A 27,496-nucleotide genomic window follows, 5' to 3' on the forward strand; every position below is an offset into this window, starting at 1 on the left:
AAGTGAATCATATGGGGGCACACAAACTTCCCCAGAGTTTCCTTCGTTTTAGCCAACCCCAAACTTTGGCATCTACTCCCCCCCCCAGTTGAGGCTCTTCCAAAAAAAACCCGAAAAAATTTCATATTGAACTGTACCCAAGGCTGTTTAATCACAGAAATCACACTAGCTAGACACTAATAGATCATTTTACCCCTTGCTATTTCTAGGGATGCAAAGGAAAAAGAGCTCTGCTCCTTTAAGCTAGCAGAAAGCTTCTTTATATTCAGGTGGAGTCAAGCCTTCCTGGGCTATAAAGTTGCAGGGAGAGGCAGGGGCAGCAGCTGTTTTACTTAGATCTTAGCAAGCCTCCAGTCTCACCATGGTAAGAGCATGCCTTGTATTTGTATTAGACTAAACTTAAAATATAGTTTGTATATTTTGCAAGTGTACTGAGCTAAACAGCTTGCTTGCTCTTTTTCTCTCCTTTTTCTCAGGGATGTTAATTCCAAACAGCTTTGTTTAATTGCTGATTACCTTATGGTTTATTGATTCAATGTTTGCTCCTTATAAGGGAAAAGTGAGGGACTTGGTTGGAGAAGAGCTATTTAAGTGGCCTCTTGCTGCTTTTCACTCTGAGTCTGCAGCTCCTGAGGTGGGGTCTGTAGAGTTGCAAAGTTTCTGTCTCTTTAATGCAAGTTGGGTTTTACTTTTTTGGGGAAACCAGCATATCTCGATACACAACTATGTGATAGACTAAAGTTTAAATTTTGACGCTGCTGGCCCTTTTCCCAAAGTTTAACGCTTCAAGTCTCGTGCTGACACAGGGAACTAGTGCAACTTGCAGAGACCTTTAGGGTTTTTTTCCTTGGGAGTGAGCTGCCATGTTGCCTTTGTCTGCTACAAACCCTTGGGATTAGATATTAAATGAATAAAGTCCCTCTTCCTTCTAGCTTTTTAATTGAATCTTTGCTCTAAAGAGTTTGCAGCTGTGAAACTGAAGTGGATTGATCTGAAAACTGCAACCCTGAAGAGTGCTGGCTGATCTTGCTGAAACTTTATGTAAAGAATAACCCAAGTGTCACCTTATTGTGAATGCAAAAGAGTAACTTGTTGGAAAATTTGATGGTGTCCCTTTGCATGTTGCAAATGGAAGAAAACTTCAAAGTAACTCCTAGCGAGCCAGCTTTTGAACTTTTCCTTTTATCTGCTGGCTTCTAGAGTCTGTCTTGGCTATAAAACAGTTAAACATTTACATGGTATTTCCAATGGGAAAATCAGCTGGACAACAATAGGCTGCCTATAGCTGGAGTCTGTAAAATGCAGTTCATATTGATGCAAATGTTGGAGATCTGGGATCTCAAAAACCTTCTGGCATATTTGAGGCGGGGGGGGGGAAACCTGGAGAAAAAAGCTGCACTTTCTTCCTTCCAGCAGGCCCCTCTTTTTTTTTTTTCTTCTTTTCTTTCTTTCTTTTTTTTTTTTTTGTTCTTGTTCCCATTCCCTGTGTTCTGGGCTGAACATACCAGTGCTCCCTTGAAGCAGGTGCTGGGACTAGTGAGCTGGGAGAGGATAGTGAGTAGAGCAGCTGTCCCAGCTAGCACTGGTGAAGCGGCTGTGGCGCTGACCCTTGCAAACTGTGGCGAGGAGCTATTGCAACCATCTTGCTGAGAGGGATGGGCAAATGGCAGTCAGCATTTCCCACATAGTGCAAATATCAACTCGGAGAGGGAGGACTTAAACACAGCCTCCACACCCAGCAGAACTGGCGGTCTCAGCCCAGACCGGGATTAAGCGGTGTTTGGCCAGCTGTGGGTTAAAGGAGTTGGTGTCCCGCTGTGGTACCAGGAGCATTCATCCAGTTGGTGCCTAGCTTTACGGTGGATGATCTGGGCACGTGGTGGCCATTGGAGTCGCTTGAGGGCTGAGAAATGTCTTGGCACATTTATGCTTGGAGACTAATAAGGGAGAAGTTGCATTGCATCCTTCTCCTGATGGCTACTGCCAAAAGTGGTTGGTCCCCAGGACTGTCTAGTGTTACCGAAAGGGTAGTGACTTTCAAGGGACGGAATCTGACAGGATAGTTATGCCTAGGGGTGTGTGCACACAGAGTATCCTCTCAGCCTTGAGACAAGGGGGCTGTGGGTGGCATTTGTTATGTGCTGCTCAGAGTGGGCTACTTGGAGCAGAGGAGCTGGGCTTATGTGTGGAGACTCCTGGCTCTGGGTAGGACTGGTCTGTGGCGTGAAATGAGGTGAGACCTGAACCAAGCTGCCCATCGATGTGACAAATAATGGGATCAGCCACACTGCTTGCCATCGCCAGGTGGGATTCACCAACTCGCTTTCATGGTGATCCCTTGGGAAGCAGCACTGCCCCATGCCATGCATGGCAGTAATTGGGAGTTTCTGCTTGGGAGCTCCGTCATATTGCTGCAGCAGTGCTTTGATCTTGGGGTGGTGGAAACAGCAGAGATGCCAATTACCCAGGGAAGCATGCAACCATCAAAAGTCTCCAGAAGATGCCAGTACCTTCAGTACTGCCTTGGAGTTAGTTAGAGGCTCCTGGAGGGTGACCTGGTTAAATTGGGACTCTGAGCCTCTCCCCAGGTGTCAGCCTGCCCTTGTTCTGGCCCCGGGTGACTGCTGGTTTCCTCCAGCCTTGTTTCCTGCTGTGACTCCCAGCTTGGCTGTGGGTTTCCCAAGCTTGGCTTCTCCTTGTTTGGTGCAGAGGTGTTTTTTTTTGTTTTTGGTTTTGGTTTTTTTTGGTGGTTTTTTTTTTTTTTTTTTTTTTGGATCGAGGAGCCTGGAGCTGTTGTCAATCCCCCAGGTCCCAGACCAATGGGGCATGGGGGACATCTGCTCCACTCCGTGGCAGGGCCAGTTGAGCACTGAGTGAGGAGCCAGCGCTGCTCAGCTGCTTCCTGGCTCAGCATGAAGCCCCTCACCTCCTTCCTTCCTCCTCCCCTGGGCTGGGAAAGCCCTTCCTAGGGATGCTGTATGTGCGGCTCAGCTGTGTCCAGCTGCCCTGCAGATCACGGTTTGATCCTCACTCCAAATCCCAGCGGTGGGCGGAAGCTGCCTGTTTCCCTAATCATCCACAGTAGCAAATGGCTCAAACGAGAGCTGCAGGGGCTAGTGCTAAGTCACAGGATGTCTAAAAATCGCCTTAACGAGCCGTTTCCCCCTTCCAGAGGGAGTGCATTTCCATCCACATCGGGCAGGCTGGCGTGCAGATGGGCAATGCCTGCTGGGAGCTGTACTGCCTTGAGCATGGGATCCAGGCGGACGGGACCATTCCTGGCCCCAAGCAGATGAAACCTGCGGAACCAAAGTCCGAACAAGTGGATTCTTCTTTTGAGACCTTCTTCTGTGAGACAGCATCTGGGAAGCACGTGCCCCGAGCAGTGTTCATAGACTTGGAGCCCACTGTCATTGGTAATAGTGGGGCAGTTGGGTGTTGTGGCATCTTCAGCCGTGACTCGTGACCCTTTTTACTTGGGGCTCATGTTGGTGACCATATTGCCTAGAAGCTCCCACTCCTCTGCTCTAGTAAAATGTCTCTAGCCATCAGAAGGAGACAGTTTGCATTTCTAAATGGACCTGGGAGTGACAAACCTATTACTCTTACTACACTAACTTGTCTTTAGTTGATCCCTCCTTTTAAGAGAGTTGCTGTCTTAAGCAGGATCCTCAGCAGGTGTAAAGTGGCGTGGGTTTATTAAACTCAGTGGCTCTGGACTGAATTACACCATCCTATGACCTGATGTGGTACATCTGGTTTTAATGCTACCTGTGAAAGATCTTTGGGTGCTACACGTTTCATCGTTCTGTGGAAACTAGGTGACTTGCTACTGCAAGCTTTCTACTTCCCCTTGCAGCCCCAGCTCCTTTAGTGATGTCTGGGTGTTTGACTCAATTGTGGCACTTTGATTTAGAGTACCCTCCTAGAAAACAAATTCTTTTTTGGCTCAAGGAACTGGTAGAAATGGCTCCTAACCACCTGCATCCATCTACCTGCTTCTGCCTTCTCGGCTTCTACCGAGTGTTTGCTCCTATCTTACCATCTAGGATGTCTGCCTCATTATTTCATCTAATGGAAGGAATGTAGACTTTTGTTTTCGTTCCATTTAATTTTTAGGCACCTTATTAAGGCATTAAATTGGGAACCTAGTGAGCGAGCCAGTAGAACACGAAATGTATCCAATATTGAGTCTGAGTGGGTTTAAATACCCTCTGGAGGTGCCTCCAAATTTGTCGACTGCATGGAGCCTAGAGAAACTGCTCCTAATGCCTGTCTTCATAAGGTGCCTGAAGCTGGGTCAGGTACGTCTAGGAGAAATGTCAACACCGGAGGCACCCTGTCTCTTCTCCAGTGTGCTGTGGAGTAGAGGATGGAGGTAGTGCTTCCAGCCACCTCAAGATGCTTTGCAACAAGTAGAGGAACAAATTGTATGTGATAACTATAATTCTACAATAATGTTGGAAAAGTAGACAGTGTCCTAACTCTTTAAGCCAAATTATATTAGGATCTCAAGGTAGGTGCTGGGCAAATATGGAGGACGTATAGTAGGACCCTGCTAAATTAGCCTGGACAGGGTTATTCTTACCCCTTCCACTATTTACAGTCTGAACTAACCATGCCATGACGCCATCTGATGTGGGCTCCTGGTAGATTTGATATGTATTTTACTCTGTCACACTAATGTCCAGAACCTGTAACTGTGTGCTGCTGTTCATGACTGCCTCTCCTTCTGTAGATGAGATCAGGACTGGGACCTACCATGCGCTTTTCCACCCAGAGCAGCTCATCAGCGGCAAGGAAGATGCCGCCAACAACTATGCCCGTGGCCACTACACCATCGGAAAGGAGATTATAGACACTGTCCTCAGCAGAATTCGCAAAATGGTAAGAGAAAAGACAGTCTTTCCCTTAAAATAACACACCATGGACAATACAATTAAACTTTGGGTTTGGGGTAAAAGTCTTAAAAGAAAAACCCCTTTATGTGAGCTCCAAGGGCTGCTGCTGTGATTAGGTTTAGGGCTCAGTAAAGCAAGGGGCCATCTGAACCTGTATGCCTGCCCTAAAAGCAACTGTTATTGCATGTCATACATGTATGAATTGACACAACACTAAACCTAAGAGACAGGGGAGAAGGACTTTTGACCACAGGGAAGCCACACCCTGGTTGTGCAATTGCAGTAGCCAGGCTGGGGAGACCAAACTCCACATTTGATAGGAGTGAAGCAGGATGGTAGCAATGTACTTGGATGCTTGTCAGTGAAATGTTTTTGAGATGTCTCCTAGGGCTCACATGCTACCTCTCGGGTGCTGAGGTATGCACTGAGCTGATAATGGAGCAATTTGCCAAGAGTTTCCATCCGACCATACAGAGCTACCTACGGGAGCTCCATGGAAACGCTGCAATTGATTAACACATGTATACTTAGGATGCTCAGTAGGGTGACACTGAGTGAATCCACTCTAGGGATTGGGTGCACTCTGGCCAGTAAGTGCTCTAAGCAGAATTTATTGGTGCCTTATTTGGGATAGTTATTCCTGTCCTTAACAGAAAGGGGTAAATATACATTATTCTGCTGCAGGCTGACCAGTGCAGTGGCCTCCAAGGGTTCCTGGTGTTCCACAGCTTTGGGGGAGGCACAGGCTCCGGGTTCACCTCCCTCCTCATGGAACGGCTCTCCGTGGAGTACAGCAAGAAGTCCAAGCTGGAGTTCTCTGTGTACCCAGCCCCGCAGGTCTCCACAGCAGTGGTGGAGCCCTACAACTCCATCCTCACCACCCACACCACCCTGGAGCACTCGGATTGCTCCTTCATGGTGGACAACGAAGCCATCTATGACATCTGCAACCGCAACCTGGACATCGAGCGCCCGACCTACACCAACCTCAACAGGCTGATTGGGCAGATAGTCTCGTCAGTCACCGCCTCTCTGAGATTTAATGGTGCTCTGAATGTTGACCTGATTGAATTCCAGACCAACTTGGTGCCCTACCCACGGATACACTTCCCACTCACCACCTACGCACCCATCATCTCGGCAGAGAAAGCTTACCACGAGCAGCTGTCAGTGCCGGAGATCACCAATGCTTGCTTTGAGTTCTCCAACCAGATGGTGAAATGTGACCCGCGCCGCGGCAAGTACATGGCGTGCTGCCTGCTGTACCGGGGCGACGTGGTGCCCAAGGATGTGAACGCGGCCATTGCGGCCATTAAAACACGCCGGTCGATCCAGTTTGTGGACTGGTGCCCCACGGGCTTCAAGGTGGGTATCAACTACCAGCCTCCCACGGTGGTGCCTGGGGGAGACCTGGCCAAGGTGCAGCGAGCCGTCTGCATGCTGAGCAACACCACGGCCATTGCGGAGGCGTGGGCCCGCCTGGACCACAAGTTTGACCTGATGTATGCCAAGCGAGCCTTTGTGCACTGGTACGTGGGGGAGGGCATGGAGGAGGGGGAGTTTTCGGAGGCCAGGGAGGACCTGGCTGCCCTGGAGAAGGATTATGAGGAGGTTGGAAGGGACTCGGGAGATGGAGAAGAAGATGAGGCTGATGAGGATGAGTATTAACAAACTGCAGTCTGTTCTTAGTGAAGTCAAACCTCGGATGAAATACAAACCTTCTGTCATCAGGCTAAACTGGTCCTGAGTGCCTGGAGGTGCCAAAGGACTGTCCTGAACCTCAACGCTACCGTTTGACATGTTATACCTTTTCTGCTTGCATAGTCTACGTGCTCATAGTGCACTTCTATAGCATGGGTGTCTCAAGCTTTATCACACTGCTGTTTATTGATGAGTGAAGCTGAATAAGTGCCTGACTTAGTGTTGGGGATGCATCCTGCCTAGGCAGAGGATCATGGTTTCTAGTCGAGGGGAAAGTTGCAAGCTGCCTGCTTTGGCTGAAATAGCAAACTCTTGCTGTGGCTTTTACTGTAAAAGCACCTTTTAATTAGAAATGCACCTGTACACTTCTATGCAACTGTCTTTTTGTATTTGAATAAAGACTTTTTTTTTTTTTTGCTCTGAGTTCTTTGGATTTAACCAGGGTGTTTGTGTGGTGAGGTCCCTGCCACATGGATGTTGTCTTGGGGAGAACAGCAAGTGCCGATAAGGGTGTGCTCTGGGTACGCCACCTGTGAGGATCATCAACTGTAATTATTGCTGTGAGGGAAGTGTCCTATATCCTGCAGGATCTTGTCTGTTTGGAGTTGGTTGTTGTTCTTCTCGCCTCCAAGAGCAGCCCAGGGGATCCCCAGTTTGACTAGTGCTGTAATGGGGATTGGTGCCTGGGTAAAGAGCACCTTTCTCACGGTGTTTTGCCTCCTCACCATCTTTGGTAAAGCTTGTTTGCTGCCTGAGCCAGTTCTGGTTGTTGGGGTAGTGCTCTGGCTCTGGGTTGGGGGTCTTGCTCAGGAGTTGGTGTGGGTGTGAAACCAACCCCATGTGCCTGGGGTTGGAGTTTGCCCCGGGGAGGCGAGCCAGGCCCATGTGATGGGGTGACTCAGGAGGAAGAGCAAGGAAATGCCCCTGATAAGATACGGAGAGGGAGTGTTCATAAGTCAATGGGAAAGGAGAATGGCTGGCTCCATGCTGAATTAAGTCTCTAGGTGCCCTGCTCATGGCTGTTGCATTACGCTTTGGTGGGTACCATAGCCTCACATCCACCCTTTATTTCAGTGTTGGGCTCTGTCTCAGAGTCAGTCATTCCCCCCCAGACCTCCTCCGTGCTTTGCAGCTTCAGCTGCCCTCTCCCCTGATGGGGGTATGATTCTGGAGATGTTCCCAAAGTGATGTGTGGGGAGGTACAGCCAGGGCTGGTTAGAGGGATGGGGGGTTGTTGCTGTGTCCTATACTTGGGAGATGGAGGTAGAAGGAGCCCAGAGCTCATTGTTGGCTGCAGTTAGCCTGAAAAGCTGGGGTACTGACAGCATGAATGGGCAGTAGATGGACCTCTAGGAAGATCCCTGCTGGGCTGAAGCCTCCTCTGTGCTCAACTCACTGCTGTGAGATTGCCTGACCTAAAGTGTTAGGCATGGCCCATTGCTCTTGGGGAGGCTGAGCATCAGACTACCTTCTGAGGCTGGTCCTTCTGAGGGTCGTAATCAGCTTCTGCCTCAACTGATGGGGCCTCTCCTTCATCTTCAGCTCTGCTAGAGCGATGGAGCCCATTGAGATGCCCCAAAGATGACCAGCCCAAGGACTTTGGGGCTGAGTGGGTCTCCTCTCCACCCTAGGTGGCCACTTTCCACCCCCTGATTCCTGGGCACAGGGCCAACACCCCTCCTGGGTTTCCGGTTGGTTGTCCCCACACCATGCCCCTAGCACCAAAAATAACCCTTCACAGAGCAACAGTAACTGCTCCATTTGCCAAAAATGAGACTGTTCAGGGCTCAAAGATGCTTTTTAAAAGAGCAAAGATGACTTCTGTCTCTGCACCCACAGGTAAATGTGCTGGGAAGTTTCCAAGCACGGTCTTGAGGGCTGCCACCTTTCCCTGGTGGCTCAATTCCCCACAGACATCTGGGCCTGGAAACCACTGGTTAAATCCCCCCAAAACTTGAGTGCCAGCACCCTGAGGTGGACATGGAGCAAGCATCACTCCCACTTGAAGCCACAAGCCAACCCAGCATGGCTGAGCAAGGGCAAGAGTGCAGCCACATGCTCCTGCAGCTTGGAAAGCAATCAGCACAGCACCAGGACTCATGTAAATGGAGCAGCTGTTTATTACTGAAATCAATTACTCCAGTATGTCTGTCAGCATAGACCTGCCCTCCCACAAACACAGTGAGGAAGGGAAGAAAAGGATTTTCCTTGGAGGGAGTGTGATCCCATGGCTTTTGGGGAGTTGGCATCTCCAGCTCGATCACCATAGGCAACGCTTTGTCTTTTTCGTGAACGGTGGATCATACAGACTCACACCCAAGAACAGCACACACTTCATTGCACAGTTTCAGCTTCATTTTTCCTACCCACATGCTGGAATAGCAAAGCTGGTCTCATAAAAAAAAGTCCACTAAACAGCAACACATGGAGCAGCCTGCAGCATCTGTGTTTCCACCACATCTCTCCAGCCCATTCACCACCATTCATTCAGTACTTCATTACTGCAATAAGGGTAGATCACAGGAGTCAGGGCAGATTTGTTCATCATTGTCCTGCAGGGAGGAGGCTCAAGATGCCCGCAGAGCTCTGTCACTGACTTTTTACAAGGTCTTGGGCAAGTTCTTTCTTCCTTGGTGCTATCCAGCAGCTCCTGCTGCCTCTTGCTTCCATCCCACAGCCCCAGTCCAAGCCAAAAGCTGTGTCTGGAGAAGCAGAGCATGGTCCTCCTGGGGCCAATGGCAACGAGGCTGCTTAAGGGGGTTAGTCTTCAGTACAGGGGGACATGGTCTTCATCTGGCTAGGAGACAAACTTTCTCATTCCATTATCACTTCTGGGCCCAGCTTAGGGCCATCACACACAGATGTGGTAGAAAGGATCCTGCTGCCATTGCATGCTGACAAGCCTGAAGCCCACGGGTGTTCACAAAAATGCCCTGATGGAGCGGCGAGGCTGTCAGGGCAGTGGGCAGGACCATGCTGTGGCCGTAGAGATGCAAGTGGCCCAAATGGGCCAACAGCCAGACTCTCCCTCCACTCCCAACATGGGTAAGCTGTGTACCAGCTCCCACCATACGGCTCTGCCTTCAAGAGCTATTGGGCACACCACTGGGCCACAAGAAGGGCAGACCATGAACCCCAGAACAGACCCCCTATCCCAGGGCACCTGTGCTGAGCAGAAGAAAAGCTCCCTCTACCAAAAAAAAAAAAAATAGAAATCAAGCAACCCTCACTCAGCTGCTGGCCAAGTACCCAAGAAAGGGAAGGCAGCGCTGGCATTACATCTGCCTGAGCTACTTTTCCTGCTCTGTCCCCTTCTTCTTTGCTGGAGGGAAGTTTGGGCATCACTCTGGGGTCTGCAGCAGCCCTCCACAGAGAGGCTTTTCCCAGCACATAAAACTGCATCTGGTGGGGCCAGAAGGTTCAAAGGAGGCACAGGAGAGCTCATTCCCTCTTCTGCAGTCATCACATTGCCAGTCCCACCAGTATAGCTCCCCCAGGCAGAGGGCAGCTGGAGGTGAGACAGCCCCCAGGAGCTCCCACCTTGTTGACCTTGGGACATTGCCAGCCCCCGGAGCCCAGCAAGTGGAGACAGGCTTTAATAAAAACCACCCCCCACCACCCTTGCCTCAGGTTGTTTAAATCTTCCTCCAGTGCAACCCAGAGCCAGCATTGTCAGCTCTTCAATTACAGCCTGACTGCAGATCCAGCTTCCCTACCACATCCCAGCCAGCTCCTTTTCTTGCATCACCTACTGGGATGAGAGTCCCCCTTGAGGAAAGTACCTGCTGCAGTCCAGGGGATCTGCAGGGATCAAATTAAACTCCGCTTTTCAGTTCATTAGCTGTTTGCAGGGATTCTTGCAGCAATCACATCTGGGGAACAGCCATCACCCAGCACAAGAGGAATGAAGCCTAATTGCAGAGGCAGCTCCTTGCTTTAGAACTTGGAGCTAGTACAGGGTTTGGGTGCTTTTATAGGAGACTGACAGCCAAGGTATTTGAATTCTCAGCTCCAGTTAGACTTCCAGGCATGCCTTGCCCTGGCAGCAGGACACGGGTTGCTTTAGCAGGGCTCTGTACTGCAGCAGGACACCAGAGAAACCGAACCCCACTCTCTGCTACTCACTGGATCAGGGAACGGCACAGAAACCCCACTGCCAGCTGTTTCAGAAAATGGACAGACCACGGGCAGCCAGTGCCCAAGTAGGATTGTCACCCCAGTGTTTAACACAGCAGTTCCACGCCAGGGCAGATGGCTCGCATCAGGCTGTCACCCACCCCAGTTGGCAGGGCTCACCCCTGCATCTAGAAGCAGGAAAGCCCTACAGGTAGGGCTGCAGTGACCAAGGCAACATGGGAACCACCACCCTGCAGCCACCACACCCCCCCAGCCCACCCCAAGGCCCCCCATGAGCCATTTAGGTGGCATGTCAAGACAGGAGAAGAAGTTTTGCTGGTTACCATTTATTCAGCCAACACTGTGCATATACAAATCTTGACCAAAGAGTTGCTTTTGGCAAAGCAGCAGGGTTTGCAAGTCACATTTCCTCAGACCTAGCCCACAACTCCCTTCTCTGGAAGGAATTGCAAGACTAGCATACAAACGGCTCCATCCAAGCTGCCTTCCCACAGGTTAAAATATTATTCATCATACTCTTCTCCATCTACCGAGTCTCTTCCAACTTCCTCATAATCCTTCTCCAGGGCAGCCAGGTCCTCCCTGGCCTCCGAAAACTCCCCCTCCTCCATGCCCTCCCCCACGTACCAGTGCACAAAGGCTCGCTTGGCATACATCAGGTCAAACTTGTGGTCCAGGCGGGCCCACGCCTCCGCAATGGCCGTGGTGTTGCTCAGCATGCAGACGGCTCGCTGCACCTTGGCCAGGTCTCCCCCAGGCACCACCGTGGGAGGCTGGTAGTTGATACCCACCTTGAAGCCCGTGGGGCACCAGTCCACAAACTGGATCGACCGGCGTGTTTTAATGGCCGCAATGGCCGCGTTCACATCCTTGGGCACCACGTCACCCCGGTACAGCAGGCAGCACGCCATGTACTTGCCGCGGCGCGGGTCACATTTCACCATCTGGTTGGAGAACTCAAAGCAAGCATTGGTGATCTCCGGCACTGACAGCTGCTCGTGGTAAGCTTTCTCTGCCGAGATGATGGGTGCGTAGGTGGTGAGTGGGAAGTGTATCCGTGGGTAGGGCACCAAGTTGGTCTGAAACTCAGTCAGGTCAACATTCAGAGCACCATTAAATCTCAGAGAGGCGGTGATCGATGAGACTATCTGCCCAATCAGCCTGTTGAGGTTGGTGTAGGTCGGGCGCTCGATGTCCAGGTTGCGGTTGCAGATGTCATAGATGGCTTCGTTGTCCACCATGAAGGAGCAATCCGAGTGCTCCAGGGTGGTGTGGGTGGTGAGGATGGAGTTGTAGGGCTCCACCACTGCTGTGGAGACCTGCGGGGCTGGGTACACAGAGAACTCCAGCTTGGACTTCTTGCTGTACTCCACGGAGAGCCGTTCCATGAGGAGGGAGGTAAACCCGGAGCCTGTGCCTCCCCCAAAGCTGTGGAACACCAGGAACCCTTGGAGGCCACTGCACTGCTCAGTCTGCAACACCAAGGAAAAGATTAGAAGGACCAAGTTGGAAGTATTCCTGTCTCCTTGGACTTAAATTAAGCTCAAGTACTGTGTTCAGCCATCAAGTTTAAAAAAAACAACAAAAAAAGGCCTTAACTACTGCTTACACACACCTTCCACTTCCAACAGGTGAGATCTTTTAGACACAGCAAACACCACTGCTTTTAAATTATCTCCTCTTTTAGCAGGAAGCAAAGCCTGGTTTGAGTGACATACTAGGTCAGATAGGGACTCATGATACTAGCAGTCGTGAAGATTAGGAAAGTCTGAAAGCCACTAAGAGGTTCTACCTAAATCAAGAGTATCTTAGTATTATCACAGCACTTCTGAGGGTCTGCATGGGTGAAACCTTATACTCCAGAGGCAACCACACAAGGGAGGAGAGGCCTAAGGGGAGACAGTAGCCAGAAGCTGAGCTGTGACATGGTTTGGGATGAGATGTTGGATCAGGACTGACACAGCAGACACTACACCCATTAGGAGAAAGCCATCTTGCCTAGGCAAATCACAACTGCTTGTTTTTCTCCTTAGGCTGGGGGCATCTTTAGTCCCTCATTTTCCCCTCAAGTCCCAACCCGCAAGAAATACACCCACATGCATCCCGTCATGTTATTCCAGGTCACAGTGGCATGGTCAAGCTGACCAAGATCTGCTTTGCATCTCTTGATGGCCAGGACAACAGCAAAAAGAGTGCTAATGCAGAAGACCCTCCATAGGGCTGTTACCATTTTACGAGTCCTGTCAACCACCAAGTCAATGGTCTCCTTCCCAATGGTGTAGTGGCCCCGAGCATAGTTGTTGGCAGCATCTTCTTTGCCACTGATGAGCTGCTCTGGGTGGAAGAGTGTGCGGTAGGTCCCGGTCCTGATCTCATCTGGAGGAAGTTGAGGACTCATGAGCGTCACTGGCACAAGATCCACTGTCTACCAAGTTACTTGCACTAATTTAGATGCAGTTTCACATGGACACTGGCAGCCCCAGCAACAGTTTATGTGGCCAACACCACCCTTCAGGTCAGAGAAGGTATCTTCCCCCCACCCCCATGAGGTTTGGAGACCTTCCATGACTTACCAATGACAGTGGGCTCCAGGTCAACAAATATTGCTCTGGGCACATGCTTCCCTGATCCTGTCTCACTGAAGAAAGTCCCGAAGGAAGACCCTGCTTGCCCTGAGGATGCAGAGACGATGATGCCATCTGGCTCAATCCCATGCTCTAGGCAATACAGTTCCCAACAGGAATTGCCCATCTGGACACCAGCCTGGCCAATGTGGACAGAAATACACTCCCTCTGCACAGGGATGGGAGAGAAGAGGAGGTTAGGAATGAGTGCTGAGGAATTAGACCAGAGGTGGCACATCAGGGTGTCTATAGAGCATGTGGCCAACAACCTAGGGACAAGAGGAACATTAGCCCAGTTTGGTGGCAGCCAGGACATTTTCTCCATAGCAGGCTCCCAAGAGCTGCTGAACAAGCAACAACTAAGCATTAGGCCTTCAGAGAGATATTGCAGTCTCCCACCAAGGCAGATACAGAGATTAGGGCACCACAGTAGGTCCCTCTGCATCCCAGCACTAATCAATACATTGCTCAACAGCCCTGTTCCCAGGAGCAGGCCACCAAGTCCAGCTGCTCATGGTTTCTTCTCTCTCCTCTGCTGATCCTGCCTTGGAGCAGAAGACAAGGCACAGACAGCTTCCCAGGTACTTCACCTGGTGCTCTCAGCTTGGGAGGAGGGGGGAATGATTCAGCCCAGCCAGCATTAGACAGCAGTGCAAAGCCCCCCCCACCATGCCCTTCCCAAGGAGGTAGAGGCAGACCTCCCCCCACCCAGATGGGCAGTAGAAGACCTCTGCCTCTCTAATGGGAGAAGCCTGTGCTCTTGGGCTTCAGGTATTGACTGTCAGAGCAGTTTCTCGTCTCCATTTAGACTAGATACAGCCACACAGGTTCAGCTGGCTGGAGACAGCTAGAGAGGATCCAGGCAATCATGGGCAGTGACCAATTCTTCATCTTCTCCATACCAGACTAGCAGTTGCCCTACGAAGCAACTGCTCTAGGCTTAAACCAAAGGGAATAGTCCCTATGCAGAATGTGTGGCTGAGCTGTTGAACTGCTTGACGCAGGAGGCTGTGAAAGCCAGGCTTTTGGTTTCAGAGAGACTGGAATAGAAACTTTCACAGAGGCTTACTAGTGGAAAAACCCCAACCCAAACCCATATCCAATTCAGGAATCCCTGAGCTACAAGATAGAAAAGTTTCAGATGTGCTTAGCCTGCCCTCACCACCTGCTTTTAGCTGTGGCCTGGAGACCCAGAACAGCAACTTCAAATTACCTTTATGCAAGAAGCCTGGCCCAGCAAGAACTTTAGCAAGCACAGAGACAGGGCAGCAACATCCTACACTGAAGCAGAGGGTCCTGCCCAGAGGACTGATATCCAATGTATCAGCCCACAGCCACCACTGCATTTCTCTTCCTACACAAACAGTCCCAGGACAGCCTTAATCCCCCACACCAGGGCCAGAACAGGGATGCTGAGCCAGTCTCCACAAAGACAGACCTTCATCCCCTGCTCCAGGTCTGCCTCAGCTCCACAGCAGCATCAGATGGGCACCGAGCTCAGCCTTGTATCAGATGCCACCAGCAAAACCTTCAAAGTATCTTCACACACAAGGACAGGCAAGTCTGAAGGCATCTCAGCAGGGTAGTCCTCCCCAGGCCAGGAAGAGGTGGACACCAGGCTTCCAAGGTCCAACCCAGCTCTGGACACCTCCAAGCACAAGCTCTGCACCCCCAGGAGCCCCTTCTCCAGGGCTCACGTTCTCCTCCAGAGCCCACAACCACTTTCACCCCCAGGGAAACCCACAGCCAAGAGCAAGACACCTAACCCCCAAGCCAAAAAGAAAAGCTACCTCCAGCTCCATCCTCCTGCAGAGCTGGGAAGAGCCAACCATGGCTGTCAGAGAGCAAACCCAAGCCCCACAGCTACTCACCATGGCTCTGAACCACCCGGAGCCCCCACCACAAACACAACCACCTCACTAAAAACACACCCTGCCTGCCTCCCTCTTGGCCCTTTTATAGCAGGTAGATGATGCTAAAGGGCTCCCTCGTCCTGAAGGCACCTGCTGCCAAAGGGTTCAGGTGTTTCTGTCCCAGGAGGAGTAGCTGTGTGGGGTAATCAAGGTGCTCTGAAGGGGTCGCACCTGTAGACCCATGGAGTCTGGAGTTTCTTTGGCTCTTAAGTACTCCTTCAGCATTGTTTTCCCCGTGATGTCTAAGAGTGCTTTCTGTAAAATCAGTCACAGAGCTTTGGATGGTTGTTTTTTTTTTGTGTGTGAGGAGTATCTGGGTTATTTTATTATTACTTTTTTTAAATTTAAGAATTCTTATTTTAATTTAAGGATGCTCATTTTTAAGGCTTTCTTCAGGGCTGGAAATATGCTTTCTACTTTCCACCCCCCTTTTCCAAATGCAAACAGCACATCTGCTGAATCTGCTGGGAATGGACAGGAGTTGCAGGATGTGGATCCTGCCTTGGGGCGATGTCATGAGGTTGGAATGGCTTCTCCAGCACTGGTCCCACAAGAAAGCCAGGCTCTCCCAGTTCCAGGGCAGCGCTGGCTCGTTGAACACAACCCAGCTACCCAGGCCACGCCTGAATTTTGCAGCATAGAATCACAGAATGGTTTGGGTTGGAAGGGACCTTGAAGATCACCTATTTCCAACCCCCCTGCCATGGGCAGGGACACCTTCCACTAGACCAGGTTGCTCAAGGATCCATCCAACCTGGCCTTGAACACTGCCAGGGATGGGGCAGCCACAGCTTCTCTGGGCAACCTGTGCCAGTGCCTCACCACCCTCACAGTGAAGGATTTCTCCCTTACATCTAACCTAAATCTGCCCTCTTTCAGTTTAAAGCCATTACCCCTTGTCCTACCACTACCTGCCCTTGTCAAAAGTCCCTCCCCATCTTTCTTGCAGCCTTCCAGTACCTAAAGGGAGCCTACTAGAAGGTCTCCCAGAGCCTTCCCTTCTCCAGGCTGAACAACCCCAACTCTCTCAGCCTGTCTTCACAGCAGAGGTCCTCCAGCCCTCTGATCATCTTCATGTCCCTCCTCTGGACTCGCTCCAACAGGTCCATGTCTCTCCTGTTCCGAGGACCCCAGAGCTGAAGGCAGTACTGCAGGGGGGTCTCACCAGAGCGGAGCAGAGGGGCAGAATCCCCTCCCTCGACCTGCTGGCCACGCTGCTTTTGATGCAGCCCCAGACACGATCGGTTTTCTGGGCTGCGAGCGCACATTGCCGCGTCATGTTGAGCTTCCCATCAACCAGCACCCCCAGGTCCTTCTCCGCAGGGCTGCTCTCAGTCCACTCATCGCCCAGCCTGTGTTTGTGCTCGGGATTGCCCCGACCCACGTGCAGCATCCCTCTCCCTGGCCCCAGGCCACCGACAGTGCAGAGACCAGAGCTCGCCCAGCCTGCCCCGTGGAGCTGGGTCCCACTGCCTGAGAGGAGCGCAGGACCTGTGTGCCTCTGGCACACTGGTGGGAGAGGGGACTTCTCTGTTCCTCAGTGTCCCTTCTCTAAAACAGGGAGAACAGCTGTTAGGTGGCAAAAATTCGTCAGAGCTGCTGAGGCCGTTATGCGATGTGGGGTTGATGGATGCCCTGGAGGACCTGGGACAGCTGTGGAGAGAGGTGACAGTATACGGCATACGGCCAGGACTGAGAGGTACCAGTGAGTCCAACACATTGCAAATAGACAATGGTTTTATTTTCCATGCAGCATACACAAAAGCAAGAAACTCACTGACACGGGATGTCCCAGAGGCCAGAAACATGAGTTTTAAAATCTGATCTAGACTTAAGACACGGGTACTGCCTCTATGGGAACTATTAAACCTCAAGGTCTAGTGCCCTGGACATGAGTTCCCCTCTGTCCCACCACCCTTCTCGGGTTCAGTGGGAGGGTTGGGGTCTTCTGAGAAGGAGGGCAGAAAATGGGACTCTGCCAGGGCACAACCCCCAGGAAATGGTCAGGAAGGCCACAGTCCAAGAGTCAAAGCAAAAGCATGTGAAAGGGACACGGAGCAGAGCAAATCACATGCCCACCAGTCAACGGAGCTGGGGCTGAGAGTGGGGGCAGTTTCTCACTCTCCTCTGAAGAACGGGGTTGACTTTTGCATCTTAAGGTACTCCTGTCCATGTCACAAATTGTGTTGAGGGGGATCCATGCAAAGCTCCTGGGAGGCTGGGGGTGGCTTTGTTCCTGGGTAAGCTGGTCACAGCCCCGCCTGACCCAGCTTAGAGCAGGACAGGACATCCCAGGAGCAGGGCAGGACATCCCAGGAGTGGGACAGAACATTCCAGGAGTGGGACAGGACATCCCAGAAGCAGCAAAGGACACCTCAGGAAGAGGGTCTGATGCCACCAGGGATGGTTCCCTGTAGGTGTATGTGCAGCTTGAAGCGCATCTCACCCCCCTGGTTGGGTCTCAGCTCCTAACGTAACGCTCTGCAAGGCCACCGTGTTCCTGTGCTCTCTGTCCCGTGGGGCATGGGCTAACTCTGCCCATGGTCACTGCTGGAAATTGGCTTTATTTTTCTAGCCAAGACCCCATGGATGTGAACGTGGGTACCTCCTTGTGCAGTGGGAGTGCATTTCTGGCCAGATGCTTGATGTCCATTGAGTTACACTGCCTGAGCCCTTTCCTCAGCATTTCTCATGCCACTGCAGCATCTCAGGTTTGCTCTGATGTGGGTGAAGGAGGCCTCGGAGCATTGGCACATGCAGGAGGAGTAGGAGGACGAGGAGGTTCCTGGAGGCCAGGGAAGAGCTGGCTGCCTGGGGAAGGATTATGAAAAGGCTGGAAGGGAGCCGGCAGTGGAAGCAGAAGGATATGTTGTCCAGAGTGAGCGTGCAGCGGTTGTGCACCCATGACTGCACAAACCACTAGTTTTGAGTGCAATACCGAGAGTTCCTGCATGAAATGGCAGGAAAGACCAAATCCACACCTGGCTTTTACAAAAATGAACATATCACCCCAAACAACAACACTGTCCTTCCCAAGCACGGCAGCCTTGGCTCCGCATGCTCCCAGACCCAGGTGGGTGCTGATGGAGATTTCAGTGCTCCAGTTTCCATCCAGCTTCCTCAGGAAATCTGGCTTCTCTGACTTCTGCCTGTATCTCAGCCCCTCCAAGCAATCCCTGATCTTGCTTGGCAGAGGTTGAGAAGGAGGATTAATTTTGGAAGGGTTTGGGTGTGGGTGAGACTGCAGGGTTGCAGCTGGGGAGGGAGGATCTCTGCTTTCCTCATCACTTGCTATCAGCTGATATCTGCTGTTTCCATCTCAGCTTTGCACATGCAAGTGCAGCCTGGTGCCAGCAAAAACCTTGCCTCATCTGTTCCCATAGTGTCGCTTCAATGTTAATTGCCTTCATTAAAGGGGAGCAGAGGAAAGACCCAGCATGAGCCCCAGGGATGTGATGTTTTGATTTCCAGGCACTAGAACGGGGCTGAGATATTCCCCTTGTCTAACCTGGTGCTGGAAAAGGATCCCAACCAGGGCTGGTGCAGATTCCCCCTGGCACCTGGTGGTAGGGAAAAGCCTGTTTCCAGCTTTGGCCAATGCTTTACTGGAGCTTACTGGGGAGCACAGGGGAAAAAAAACCCTCTTCAACATTCTGCTCAAAGCAGTAATTTCTCCCTCGGTTGTGAGCAAATCCCTCTGTTGCTCCTTGCTATTCCAAGGCTCCTCTAGATAGCCCTGTGCATCCGAAAGGCTGAGCCTGGACAACCTCGGGGCACCTCTGGCCAAACCCACAAAGAGACGAGGGTGCATCCAGCTGGGTGCCCGGCCAGGTCTGACCTTGCGCTTCCCTGCTTTGCCTGACCAGATGTGAGCGGGTATGTGTGCCTCGGTTTCCCTGGGTGTAAAATGGGGACAATGCCTACATCCTGCTGAACGAGAGCTCAATATACCAATGGGGGATGGATGTGTAGGGTGTTGGGCTATAAAAATGCAGACAGCTATATACAGTGTACATGAAGGGCCGTATAGCCCAAGGCTACAGCAGACTGCAACAACTCACTGGGGCTGAATTTGGCTGTGTTGCCTCCTCCGGGTGCCCAGTGGGGCGGAGAGGGAAGGCTTCCAGCTATGTCTCTGCAAATGGCTGATGGGTCCATGCGCCAACCCTTCAACTGGAGATCTGTCCCCTCGTAATGTCCCACCTGGAATGCTCCCCATGGCCATGCCCTGGATGGGGCTGGTGGGACCTGCTTTCCTGCTCTTGGCAAACATCTCCTGGGGAGGGAGGGCCAAATATCTCTCCACCTCCCATGCCTGCTACATGAAGGAATGGAGGCCAAAAGGTGCAGTTTCATCTTGGAGCTGGGCTGGGAGGTGAAGAGAAAGGGAGATTTAGTGGAAGGGATAAATAGTCCAAGGTGAAGGGGTGGGAGCTTGGTGAGCTGAGGCTCAGTGGAGGGTGGATAAGAGCGGGGGGAATGGGGACGGTCTGCGTATGGGGAGCCGAAGTTGTAGCAGCTGAAAAACCAGTACAGAGGTCTACCAGGAAAGGGAGAATGGTGGAAAAGTGGGCAAGGTTAGACTGGGCAACATGGACAGACCCCATGTGGTGTGTCTGGAGCAGCCAGGGAGGCACCTGCAACTCTTGGGGTCCAAACTCACCTGAGGCCATGAGGTGGCCCTGGCCAGGGCCAACTGGTGGCCTGGGGACACTCATGAAGGGCCACGTGGATGGGGATGTTTATACTGTCCCAGCTGTGACTGCTGAAGGTGCTGGTGGGGAAAGGGGTGGTTGCAAGACAACCTTAAAACCTAGAGAATCCCCAGGAGGAGAAACTGGGAAATCTCTCTTGAGGTCCCCTGACCAGTCTTGCTTTTCCCTTCCCAATGCAGTGATGATTATGCATAGGGATAGCTTGTGTATGGGGACTTGGGAGGAAGCGGGGTCTGGACCGTGGTGGGAACTGGGCTGTGAGGTTGAGCTGGAGGGATGTTTTGGAAAGGCTATGGGCCCAGACAGACCCAACTGAGCACCCGGTGGAGGCGAAGGGAGAACAAAGCATGGGAAACTCAAGAGATCGTAGCTTTAATCAGGGACCTTCCAAAGGTGACACGTCCCCTTGCCCTGCTGTGGACACGAGCCTCTTCCCCGCGCGTGGAAATGTCAAGGAGGAGGGACGGAGGAGATCAGGAAGGGGAGAAGGAGGAAGAAGAGATATGAAAGTTAGGTAGCTCTATGGGTCAAAAATATACAACACTGATATCATACATGGCCATTAGTCCCCTCTGGCCGGCAGGCTGGGGCTGGGCGGTGGCCCCACTCAGCCAGCCCTGCTCCGAGTCCCCCCTGCCCCATGGGGGGGTCACTTTCGCCGCCCTATTTGGGCCATGAGGTGTGCATTGGCAGCGGCCTTTGCCCGCAAGTTCTTGGCTTTGGCGATGTTGAAGAGGATGTTCATGATGTTGGTGGGGACGTCGAGGGAGAGGGTGACCTTGGTGCGACGGTCGCTCTTGGCTCGGTTTTGGTACGTCTTCCCCTTCACCTGCGCCTGGGAGACATATTTGTAATGGCCTTCCCCCGGGAACGTCCTTTTCCCCATCTCTTCATCCACCGTGTCCCCCTCCTCCTCTTCCTCCTCCTCAGATGCCTCCACTGGCAATGGGGAGTCGAAGCTGCGCTTGTCCAAGATGGCATTTTCTTCTGGGTGGCTCTTCTGGGCTTCAGCGAGGGCCGCGTTGAGGCAGCTGAAGATGGAGGCGGCGTTGTAGAGGCGGAGAGCCCGGCCGGTCTCGGCGGCACAGAGGAGGGCGAGGAGGAGCAGCAGCCTGGTGTGGGGCATTGCGGTGGCCTGCCCAGTGGAAACAGCGAGGGGAGGGCAGAGATGGGCATGAGCTTCCCGCGGGGCCCAGGGCAGAGCACCGTTGTCCCACCATCCTCCCACATCCCATGGACCTGGGTTGACCTCCCAGGTTCCCCCCAGGTCCCGTCTAATGGTTAGGGCAGGTGGGAATGAGTTGCCCTGGGGCCTCCTCCTCCAAGCTGCAACACCTCAGCCCTCGGTTTTGGGGTGCTGGGTGGGAGGTAGGATGTCCAAGGTGCTTTGCAAGGCTGCAGCCTCCATGGAGGGGAGGATTTGGTGCTGAAACACAAGTGTCTGGTGCAGGAGAGCTGGTTTCTACTGTGGGTACCTCCTTGCCTGGGCCAATCTCACTGCAGCCCCCATGCACCCCTCTCCACCTTGCTAATGCCTCCATGGAGTAACCATGGGTAGGTACCACCAGCTGCTGCAAAGGTAGGTTTTTCCTTTCAGCTCCTCTCCGGTCAGCCTAAAGCCACCATGTGCTCTCTGAAGCCAGAAATTGTCCATCTACCTGCTCACACAACTCTGAAAAGGGCATGGAGAGTGGGGGACAGTCAGCCCCAGTGCTGGGAGGGTGATCTGCCACCTGTCCAGTGTGATGGCCCTATGTCCCCTCTCCAGCCCTGGATTGCTCCGGGATTGCCTGTTACCCCATGGCTCCATCCCCAGGACCCCCCTCCACCCTGGATACAGGACAGGCTGCCCCATCCGATGGCACATTTGGGGCACAGTCCCCCTGTGGACAGCCCTGCCTGGGGACCTGGGGGCACCTCCAATACCAGAGCTCAGCATCATCAGTCCCTGCTTGAAATACAGTCATTTTGGGGTCTCACAGGGGCTGAAAACCCCAGGATAACCCTCCTGCTCTGCAAAATCTCCCCATCTCCGAGTCCTGTCTCTCCGGGAAGCGACCCATCTCCCTGTATACCCACCCGACTGCTCAAAAAGGCCACCAGAGATCTCTTGGTGGGGGGGTCTTTGCCCGTGTCAGGGTCAGACAAGTGTCCCTGGGGCCAGCCCCGAGGCAACAAGGGCCCTCCAAGTGCCTGGAGTCATGCTGGCATTCCCAATCCTTGGGCCCCATCTTGTGGCAACCACATCGCACGGCAAGCTCTGGCCTGGGGACAGTCCCCAGGGGTGCGGGACCCTGCCTGGGGCTGAGGTTTCACTGCTGGTTTGGGGCTGTGAGCTGCCAAGTTATTATTTCCCATGGGAATGGGAGTGAGGAGGGGCCAAGGAAGCTGGGAGAAGCCCTTGGGAAGCTCTTGCAGAGCAGGATGGCTCCTGCAAGTCTCCATGGATATATGTGTCTTGGGGCTAGTGCTGGGGATGGAGGCTGTGCCTCCCTGCAGGAGGGGCTGCGGGGTGGGGGAGATGTCGTCACGCTGATCCAAAATCAAATCAAATCACTTCTCCCCAGGAGCTGTCACCCTGGACCTGCTCTTCTGCCACTGAGCCACAGTCCCTGAAACTGCTGTCACCTTAACTCTGCCCTTTGCTGTGCTGTGGCGAGGAAGACCGGGGCAGGTTTATCCCCTTAATTCTGCCCTTCGCTGTCCCGTGGTGCGGAAGACTGGGGCAGGTTTATCCCCTTAATTCTGCCCTTCGCTGTCCCGTGGCGCAGAAGACTGGGGCAGGTTTATCCCCTTAACTCTGCCCTTCGCTGTCTTGTGGCGGTGAAGACCGGGGCAGGTTTATCCCCTTAACTCTGCCCTTCGCTGTCCCTTGGAGGGGGGAGCTTGGGGCAGGTCATACAGGCAGGATTTGAGGGAACCACTTGTTTGCCACTTCTTTGTTTCACTCGCCCCTGCGTAAAACCCCACAGAGCTTCCCCAGGCAGCAACCGTCCCCTTAACTCTGCCCTGCGTCCAGACGACGTGCAGCAGCCACGGCGCGACCCAGGCAGCGCTGGCAAAGCCGGCGCTGTAGGATGGGGGAGGAAAACCCTTCCCAGGCACATAACTCCCATGCGAAGGCGATTCAGGGCCAAAACTCTCCTTCCTTCAGCCCCGAATCAGACATTTAAATCCTGGGACTTAGATTTTGCTTGCAAAAGCTTAACGGAACGAAGATCTTTCTCCCACCCCAAAATCTCCCCTTTTGCAGCTGCATTTCAGTCCCAGACGAAGCAGCTCTCCCCCCACCCCAGCAAACTCCTTGCAGCCCCTGCTAGCAGGATGGGGAGCTTGGGGGGATGAATTTAGAAATTGCTAGATTTCTCGCCCCTGCCTGCAGCCCCTGCTTTCCTGGGGACACTGTTTGGCCCTGAGCTGCTGGATGGAGAATGGGAACATCACCGACAGCCCTTGCAGAGCCAGTACCGGCTGCTGGGAGAGAACTGAGCTGGTTTGAGCTGCCGCTGCCCTCTCCAGAGCTGCGGAGCAGCGTCTCCACCTCGCCTCTCCCCGACAGCTCTTTCACCACCGTCTGGAACAGGTGGCTTGGTCCCGCAGCCAGCTCAGGCTTTTTCTGCTTAGCAAAACTCTTTAGGGACTTCAGCCGAGCGAGAGGAAAGGCAGAGCAAAGGTGGCTGAAAAGCATCCGCACCCAGCACCTGGTTTCCTGGTCCTTGGCTGTGGGGTGGATATCCTGACAAAAAGAGCAAAAATCAAGGCAAAGCAGCAGAAAAAATGCAGCGTCCATCTGTGCTGGCCAGAAAGCAAAAGCTGATTTTTAAATTTTTTTTTTTCCATGGTTGTTTTGTGCCCAGGCATGCCAGAAAGCTTTTTTTGGACCAGAAAGCAAGCTGGAATTGGGTTTTTCTCCCCTCCCCACCCTCCCCCCAAAAAACGGGAAAAGAAGAAAACCACCTGCAGCAGATCTGAGAAAGTCGGACTTAAATCTGCCGCTGCCGGAGGGTGACCTGCGGGTGCCATTCCCCGTGGGTGGAAATTGCCTGGATGCCCGTGAGCAATTTACAGGCATTATATTGAGATGGTGCCGACAGCCACGGCAGGACCATTTGTATCGGCTGAAGATCTGCCTCTCAGCTTTAAAAGAGAAAAGTCAATCGCTCCGGCAAGGCAGCTCTGCAAACTGGGACAAAGCTATTTGCTGCTTATCATGGGCTCCTTGGCATGGGATTAAGTTCATTTTTTCCCCATCAAAAAGTAAGTCTGGAATAAAATAATACTGTGGGTGAGACCTGTAGACTTTGAAAACTCTTTCTGTCTGATGCCGCCTCCACTTTCCTAATGAATCTCTCCTGATGATGCTGATTCCCAGGGCTCCAAAATTCAAGCTAAGCCTGTGGGGATGGGGCTGTGCCCTCCTCTCCTCCCCATCCCTTTAAGCACAGCAGTGATTTGTATCCCCACATTTCGATTTCCTAAGATTTCCAAGCTCTACCCATGCTGCCCAGCCTGATCTGCCTCCAAAAATTGTTATAATAATAAAAAAGATATTTGGTTAGGAGTTAGGAGGGAGGGTGGGGGGAGACTTTTAACACAGTATCTTGAACTGCTTTTCCCTATCCTGCCTTTTCTTTTTTCTTGCAGAGAAATGTGGGACCTGATCTCTCAAGGAAAGCACTGAAATATTTAATGTTTGTGCAAATGAAGCCTGCTGCTGGTTAATAAATGAAATCCAGGTACTCACCTGGTAGTCCTCGTTGGTCGGGATGGGAAGGGGTTGCTGCAGTCTCACTCCAAGTACAGAGGCATCAGGCGCGTTCCCCTGAACTTCTGCACCCTCGCTTTTCTTTTATTGTTATTAAGAGGGCTGTGATATTTTTTCTCTCTACGGAAACGCTTTTCCCCTCCCTCGTGTATATATAAAAATGAGCGATCACGGGGTTTGAGTCGTAACTCCAGACGTAGAGCCTTCGTTTGGGCATGATTTCATTAAAATGAAATCAGAGGGAGCTGGCAACGTCATGGGGCTGCGGTGCCTCTCCCCATTCAGGAGGAAAAAAGGCGGGGGGGGGGGGGGGGAGACATCTGAACCCGACAGCCTGGTGAGAGTCACCCGAAAATGGGGCTGTCGCCAGCACCGGGACTTTGCAGGATCACGCAGACACACTTTTTTTCCCCCACTCCTCCAGGTAGCCAGGCACTTGGTGCAAGGATATTTTAAATGCAAAGATTTTTATGCCCCCTAAGGATGCCTGTTGGGGTTTTTAGTGTTGATTAACAGCGTTATCCCAATTAATATGTTTCTATTTGAAGAGTGGGGCTGCTGCAGCACCTTGGCAAGGTTTTGCCCCGGGCTGGTGCTGATAACCCCCATGCACAGCAAGGACAGACTTGCCCCACTCACACTGCTCTGCCCTCTGCCTGGTTTCCCATCTCTGGGGGTTTTTGTCCTCCCATGCAGGCAGCGAAACCTGTGGAAGATGGAAATTTTGTAAAACTTCTTCCAGGATGTGGTAGCACAGTCCCAGGTGCAGCACGGAGGTAGGGATAATGTGTGCCTCGAAAAAAACCCCTCAAGCTCCCCAAACCCACGGAGACTGGTCCAGCAGAACTTACTCAGATTGCACCGAGACAGCAGCAAGGCAGGAAACCCTCCCAGTCTGGGCTCCCAGTAAGACTCTGATCCTGGTGTGGTCAGAAAGAGATCTCCTGCAATACCTCATGGCACTGGTTTGCAAGCAAAAGTGCTTTGTGCTCTGAAGAGGATGGGGATGGAGACCTCCCTGCTGGGAACGGGGGTTGCTCCGTGTGATCTGGGGCTGAGACACCCAAAGAAGTCAGGTCTCTGGTGGAGGGTCCTTCCAACAGCGACTGCAGATCTGCGGCTGGGCTGAGGGCTCCTGGTGGCCCCAGGACCCTACTCAGCCCTGCTTGGTTGTCAGAGCTCCTCTCTGAAACCTGCTTTGAAATGCCGTTGTCACCTTCTTCTAGCAAAGGGCTGGTGGTGTGCAGTTATGCCTGGAAAGGGACAAATCCTACCAAAAGTGGAGAAAATCTTCTAAGCAACCCCGCAAAAGTTAACAACAGCCAATAGTGACCCTGGATGGGCTCCAAGTTAGGATGGGGAGATGTTCTCTCTTGGACCACACACCAGCGATGGTCACACAGCTCCTTTGGAGAAAAGGAGCCATGACTGTGGATATTCTTGGATGAGCATCTTTAAGCTTCTCACCCAGCTCCTGAAGATGCTGGCCATTGTCTGAGAGGCAGCGACTGGTAACGCTGAGCGGTCCCCTTTGGCTTCAGTCCTGGGTAGAGTGTTTTCCCCTTAATCACCTCCAGCTGTTGGCTGAGACACATCAGGATCCACCGCTCCAGCAATTCACTCCTCTTTCATTTTCATTTGAAGCTTTCATCTCCTGGACTGAGGTTTTCTTTTCCCCTCCTTCACTGAGACCTGGAAGGCGGTTTGGTTATCCAAATCTTTGGAGCCTGTGGTCATATTTTTGGGCAAGCAAACCTGCTTGCAGACTTCAGTGCAAAGAGCTCGGTGGGAAACTCCATTAGATGGACTTCTTCCCATCAAGAATGAGGGAAATCACCATCTGGCCTGCAGTCCTTGCTCCTCTCCCTCTGGCAAATGCTCGTGGGCTCATTTATTGCAGTGGGACGAGCTTTCTCTAAGGGCCGCATGGTCCCTGGAGCTGATGAAACCCTTGAGCTCATGCTCTGCAGTGAAGAAGCAGTGATAGATGAGAGCTATTTCCAACCCATCCCTCGGGGTGGAGGTCCATTAAAAATGATTTCCCCTTGTGCTCATTGCAGATGCGCGAGTGCTGATTCTCAGCAACCTTCGTCTTCCCCTTCTTGGCTTGTGTCCTGCCTTTCCTCAACCTCCACAGGGTAAGAAGGGCTTGAGTCAGCACCGTTACGCGCAGCTTAATTAGTGTGGTGGACCAGGGGACATCGCAGGGCAAGGCCTGAAGCTTAGCAGGAGTTCTTTAACTAGCTTTTTAACATATACGCAATTCTTTGGGTGGTGCTAAGTTCCACCCAGGTTTGACTCAACCCAGGTTTGACTACCCATGGAAGAAGGCTTTGTGCCTGGGGTGGACAGCGAGGGCTTCACCAGCATTTCTCTCCTATCATGCCTCCTTGGAGAGATGTGTTTTGCATCCTTTTGCTCCCTGAGGGCTGCAGATACTTGCTATGAACCTTGCAGAATGCTCAGGAGACCCTTGGGCTCTGTTTAGCTCAGACCACTGCTAGCTCTGCATGCTTCAGAGCCGGTTAGGGATTCACCTCCCCTGATTTTGTTGGTCTGGGGATGGAAGAAGGGGGTTGAGCACCTAAATACGTGTGGGATGGGAGCTCTGGGTGCTAACCTGCCTCGTGGGTACTTCATGAAAGATGTGTGGGGACTCAGAAAGTGGGTCCTCCCCTGCCTACCAGAGGGGGATATCTCCATCCCATGCCCTGCCATCAAATCCCATTAGGCTAGAGGA

General features: G+C 52.4%; 3 protein-coding genes across 3 annotated transcripts; 1 reads left to right on the forward strand and 2 right to left on the reverse strand.

Moving 5' to 3' along the window:
• The first annotated feature begins 313 nt into the window (after positions 1–313).
• Positions 314–7,083, forward strand: LOC142029696 (tubulin alpha chain-like). Its single transcript, XM_075024587.1, has 4 exons — positions 314–364; positions 3,173–3,416; positions 4,739–4,887; positions 5,586–7,083. The coding sequence occupies exons 1-4, from the start codon at positions 362–364 to the stop codon at positions 6,567–6,569; spliced, it is 1,380 nt and encodes a 459-aa protein (XP_074880688.1). The 5' UTR covers positions 314–361; the 3' UTR covers positions 6,570–7,083.
• A 4,159-nt stretch (positions 7,084–11,242) lies between these two features.
• On the reverse strand, positions 11,243–15,501 carry LOC142030463 (tubulin alpha-1C chain-like). Its single transcript, XM_075026697.1, has 4 exons — positions 15,448–15,501; positions 13,313–13,532; positions 12,967–13,115; positions 11,243–12,211 (listed from the first exon to the last, which is right to left on the reverse strand). The coding sequence occupies exons 1-4, from the start codon at positions 15,499–15,501 to the stop codon at positions 11,243–11,245; spliced, it is 1,392 nt and encodes a 463-aa protein (XP_074882798.1).
• Positions 15,502–20,640: 5,139 nt separating this feature from the next.
• UCN3 (urocortin 3) lies at positions 20,641–21,117 on the reverse strand. Its single transcript, XM_075026764.1, has one exon. The coding sequence runs from the start codon at positions 21,115–21,117 to the stop codon at positions 20,641–20,643; it is 477 nt and encodes a 158-aa protein (XP_074882865.1).
• Between the last annotated feature and the right edge of the window lie 6,379 nt (positions 21,118–27,496).

This window comes from Buteo buteo, chromosome 4 (assembly GCF_964188355.1).
Source record: "Buteo buteo chromosome 4, bButBut1.hap1.1, whole genome shotgun sequence".
In the NCBI taxonomy this organism is placed as follows: domain Eukaryota; kingdom Metazoa; phylum Chordata; class Aves; order Accipitriformes; family Accipitridae; genus Buteo; species Buteo buteo.